Raw genomic sequence first — 4,628 nt, 5'->3', positions numbered from 1 at the left:
TCTGGAGTACTCGTGCCAGCCCTTATCAAGTGAACAATGGGGATTGTTGGAGTGCCCTTGGCAAAGGGACAAGTGGTAGGATCGCTCAGGTCCCAGGAGCCATCGTCTGGAGAACGTCGCAAGTAGCGAAGTTCAACGTTCTGGCCATCGGGGGTGATGTTGGCGATTGAGCCTGTCCTTGACCATGCTACCGCTCTATTACGTGTTAGTTGTTTGATACATTCGATTTTTTGGCGAATAAACTAGGGGTTTCATACTGGCAACATCCTCGGATCCTAATATCGTCCATCCGTTGCTGGAGCTGTTTGCTTTGCACACGTCCCGACAGAGAAAGGCCGACACCGACGGCATCGCCGAAAAGGTCATCAACATCGTTGAGGTCCACTGGCATGGGATTGTCCAGCATAAGCGGCATCTTTTCCGATGTCATGGGAGGAGTGAGTAGGTACCGGACTAGGGTATAAAGGATAACAGTAAGGATAGTAGTAGTGGTAGTGGAAGTAAAAGGGAACAAACGTAAAGGACTGAACCAAAAGTTTAATCAATCAAAAGAACGGAGATTGAGCATGATTCGGTCATACAAGTATTTAGGTTACGTCGTGAATAGAGTTTAATGCGAGAGGGGATGATTAAGCTTGGGATTGAGCTTCTGCTTCTGTTTCTTGAGGTTGAATGGGTTTCTACGTGAGAAAGGCTGAAAGACTCCTCGAGGCTGAAGCAAGAGGTGTTGCCCTGTACCATCTCTTATTGGTTGGGCAGACTCCTAAAGTGGATGCGAGCTTGGATCCAATGAACGACATGTCGCGTCTCTCAGGTAGTTCACGTGTCTTGGTGTATTCAACATCACCATAAGTATCCAGATAAACAGTTATTGTTATTTCACCTGCTCATCGTCAATATGCATATGTTGGTCAATACTTGAGCTCAAACTGAATTAGAGTTGAGCTCCGCGATCGGATGCAGCTTGCCTATGGATGGTCGCTTCAGTTCAGACGCCCTAGAATGGACGTCGAACAAAGCCCTCACTCTCTCTGCAGGTTCACCGTTTTGGCCAAGAAAAGGTCTTACAAAACTCCTGTACTACCGCACCTGAATCCGAGCTTAGTTATCACTCTCAAGAACACAGTATCGATAGGTCGTTGTTGAATCCGGGCTCTCGGCTGGGTGCTTAGAACTACGCTCTGATATCTATCTGTTCATGCTCACTACACGACTCATTTTACATGATACCGACTTGTTTCTCCCGCATTACACGATCGTGTTAGAGGATGGACCCTGCCCTCACTTTGGCATACTGGGAGTTCCCTGTTTTGCCTACAGTTTGTTGGTTTGCTGAGCGCTTTGGCAATGAACCATAGTTGGCCCTCGCACCATCCATTCTTCCACCACAGACCACCAAACGCACGTGTGCAATGGATCTAGCATATACTACTCATCCCCATACGATGTACGAATGAACTACGCAATACGTATTAGGGCGTCTGGAAACAAACTTTGAAGCCCGCATCGCCTTGCATCGTCTGTGCTTCTCCCCTCCTGCCGTGATCCACACTCGGCCAAACAGTTTCAGGTATATGTATCTGTACAACTAGACTGCATACGATATCCATCGGTGATAGCCTCATCTCCATATTTATTACACCGCATCGTCTTTCTAGTACTCATGCGGATATTGATCCGGGGTTCGGCTGAGCGTGAGTTTTCTACATCAACCAAGTCGCGTAACCCGCACTTTGGTCAATGATGTTGCCGGAAAGTGACACTCGGCAGTATATACCGACTATCAAAAGGTAATAGCTTCGTTCTCGCGCAGAACTAATGCAGTCGAGAGAGACATCATCATGTTCGTGAGGTAAAACAGATGGGTCATCTTTATTAGACAATGATTTACAACTGACTGCAACGGGGCACTTGCTTAAACCAAGTTTTCAGCATGCAGGGAGCACTAGTTACATTGACTTGCACAGAACGTAGCCTCTTGTGTAAGTGATAGCCATAAATAGAGGTCCCGGCCTAACAGACAGACTTAGATATTCCTATCACGATAGCCCAAACATGTCCAATTATACTCACCGAGACACAGACCTATAAAGTACCGAACACAATAGAGTTCGACAAGTTCGTATCAAGATCCCCAGAATTGGAACCGACCACGATGACGCTTACAACACACACGAATCATGTAACCCGCTGTACTTCGTATAAATGTCCTGAGAGTGTTGCACTGGGGCTCTTGGGTTGTAACTGCATGCGACCTATCTACGCGAACATCGCTGTACAACCTGTGGCAACGTGAACCCGGAAAGCCTGCACGACCAGCTACGTCTACCTCGCTGCAATCACTGTGTGAGATTGGATAGTCGCTGTAATATGCTCGGGTTTTGAGTTGCCGAGGTTTTAGAGCGGATCCAACAATACCGGTTCGTGAGGCTTACGAACACTACCAGGTACTGACCAAGATAATGGTACTAATAGAATGCACACCGTCCTGTCGTTGGTGTTTGATGTTGTCCAACATCAGGCATTACTGCGGCACGGTATGCGTCTCTCAGGAGTTTACGGCTTGGTGTTGAAGTTGACGTTGGGCTGAACGATACTGTCCATGTTGAGACTAATCAGCCTGCCATCTGTCGACTTAGTTCGGCGGGCTCCCCGAAGATCTTCAGAATAAATGCTACGAGCTCGGGTAAGACCCCTCAAAGAGATACTTTGGCCGCCGGCAAAAGTGTGCAGCTGTGATATTTAGGTGATTCAAGGGTCTTGGCATTGGACGGTTCTGTGGTGGACGGCAGCATGTCGCTTAAACAGATTTGAATGGCAATAACCCTGGCTTGTCAGATTAGCAGCCTGTACCCCCTGTATCATGATAGCGTTGCATGCAAATCTGACAATTGCAACAGAAAGGGACAGACTAGTTGAAGTCTGGTAGTGATGGGCATCAGCAATGCCTTGTGACTGTTGTTTTGAGGTTGCCAATCTGCTAAGTCTTGTGGGGGTGATAGTGATGATGCGGTTTGACAGGCGACAGGCAAGCTGGATATAGACTAAGGCAGAAGCTATGATAGTCGATACCAGTAAGACGGAGTCCGGTCAAGCTGGGATGTATCTTGTTGGTTAATTAATAATAACAGTAGTCAGTCACAAGGTTTCATTAACTGATTTCTTATCACCATAGCCAACTCGACGTGGCAACCTTGTCCATGAGACAAAGAGACACAGACAATAATTCTTGAATGACGATATGAAAACTGGTGTAATGCATTGCAATACTTTTGGTTTGCGTTGCGTTGCGTTGCATTGTGCGTGTTGAAAACTGGGTCGTGGAGAGCGACACGTTTTTCTTTCCTTTTTGCAAGAAACGTGGATCTGCGTATGTTTGCTTTTTCTTCTTTAGAGTGCTTCAGGTAGGTATGTATGCATGTATGATCCTCCCGTGCGCGTTGCATCATGGCCGTCGGTCAGCGTGTGTTGTTCGTTGACTTGTGGATGGATGATAGAGCAAGGTCCGATGAATTGCGGGTTTTTTGTTTTAAGCCTTTGGAGTAACGGTTGCGGACGCGCATTGGTCCCGTAGCGCTGTATCGGCTAAACCCATAGTGGACTAGAGTACAAAAGTCGGGGGCCTATTACAGCGGACAGCCACCCAGAAGCCAGACTATGGTTATGGTGATACCTAGCTCAACGTCCACAGATGTACGGATGCCTGGGCTGGGTCTAGTTAGATCGGTCAGCATCTTCACACCCAGTCAGGTACCGTGCAGTGCAGTAGTTTCGGGCCTAACGAATGTCTGCCCGGGACCTTGGGACTCCAGTTGCATTGCTAGCTCGCGAGCTAAACAGAGTTGGCGTTGAACAGCAAACAGTTACACTTTAATGGACAGTCAGCATGAATGCCAACTGACACAATTGGCGACTGCAACTGTGGGTGGGTTGCAGAAACGGTGAATGCAATACCTTTTGGTATGTAGTATCCGTAAACTCATGTTATTGCCTGGGAGTTTGGCGACTGACAGAGTTATTTCTAGAATGCCGTCCGTGTTAAAATGATGCTTGCAGGGATCGAGGGTCGAAGGCTGATGGGATGGGATGGATGGTCAGAACGGCCATCGACATATTCTGAAGCACCGCCGTGATTCTTGAGCAAAAACATGTTCGTGTCATCCTTGCAATATACAAATCTGGAGTGATGCCGAACTTGCGCCCACACAACGAAGAGGAGGAGGAGGAGGAGGACAACACAACACAATACAGCACAGCACAGCGCAGGACACGGCACGACGCGGCGGGACACTTGGACTGAGCTTCTCATAATTGCTACGGGCTATTTGGGTGTTATTATCTATGGGGTAGATAATGCAATACGTTTATTAATTAAGTAGATGTCCCTAGGCCTGCTACCTACTCATCTGCCTGTGTACTCAGTCAAAACCGGGTTGGTACTAATGCAGGCAGTTGTCTCCTTTCCCTCACTCTCTCTTTTGTTGATTTTCTGTCGTCTTTCCTCTTTTGTCTGTTTTTTTTCTCTCTGTCGTATCATATGCAAACTTCAGGTACTAGCTTGGAATTTCAACGCCATCAACTAATCGTCGATTGTCAATTGTCAATTGTTTCTCGGTCGGTTCTACTCT

At 47.3% G+C, this 4,628-nt stretch overlaps 1 protein-coding gene across 1 annotated transcript in view; it reads right to left on the bottom strand.

Moving 5' to 3' along the window:
• The window catches only part of FGSG_00617 (uncharacterized protein), a gene marked incomplete at both ends in the record, with an annotated part of 3,247 nt that extends 2,832 nt beyond the window's left edge, over positions 1-415 (bottom strand). Inside the window, 2 exons of the mRNA XM_011318006.1 lie at positions 36-195; positions 258-415. Of these exons, the coding sequence (XP_011316308.1) occupies positions 36-195; positions 258-415 (318 nt within the window). The remainder of the gene's footprint in view (positions 1-35; positions 196-257) is intronic.
• Positions 416-4,628: the final 4,213 nt, after the last annotated feature.

Source organism: Fusarium graminearum, chromosome 1 (genome assembly GCF_000240135.3).
Source record: "Fusarium graminearum PH-1 chromosome 1, whole genome shotgun sequence".
Taxonomy (NCBI): Eukaryota; Fungi; Ascomycota; class Sordariomycetes; order Hypocreales; family Nectriaceae; genus Fusarium; species Fusarium graminearum.
The sequence above is the reverse complement of the archived record's forward strand: the minus strand, read 5'-3'. Positions and strand labels throughout refer to the sequence as shown.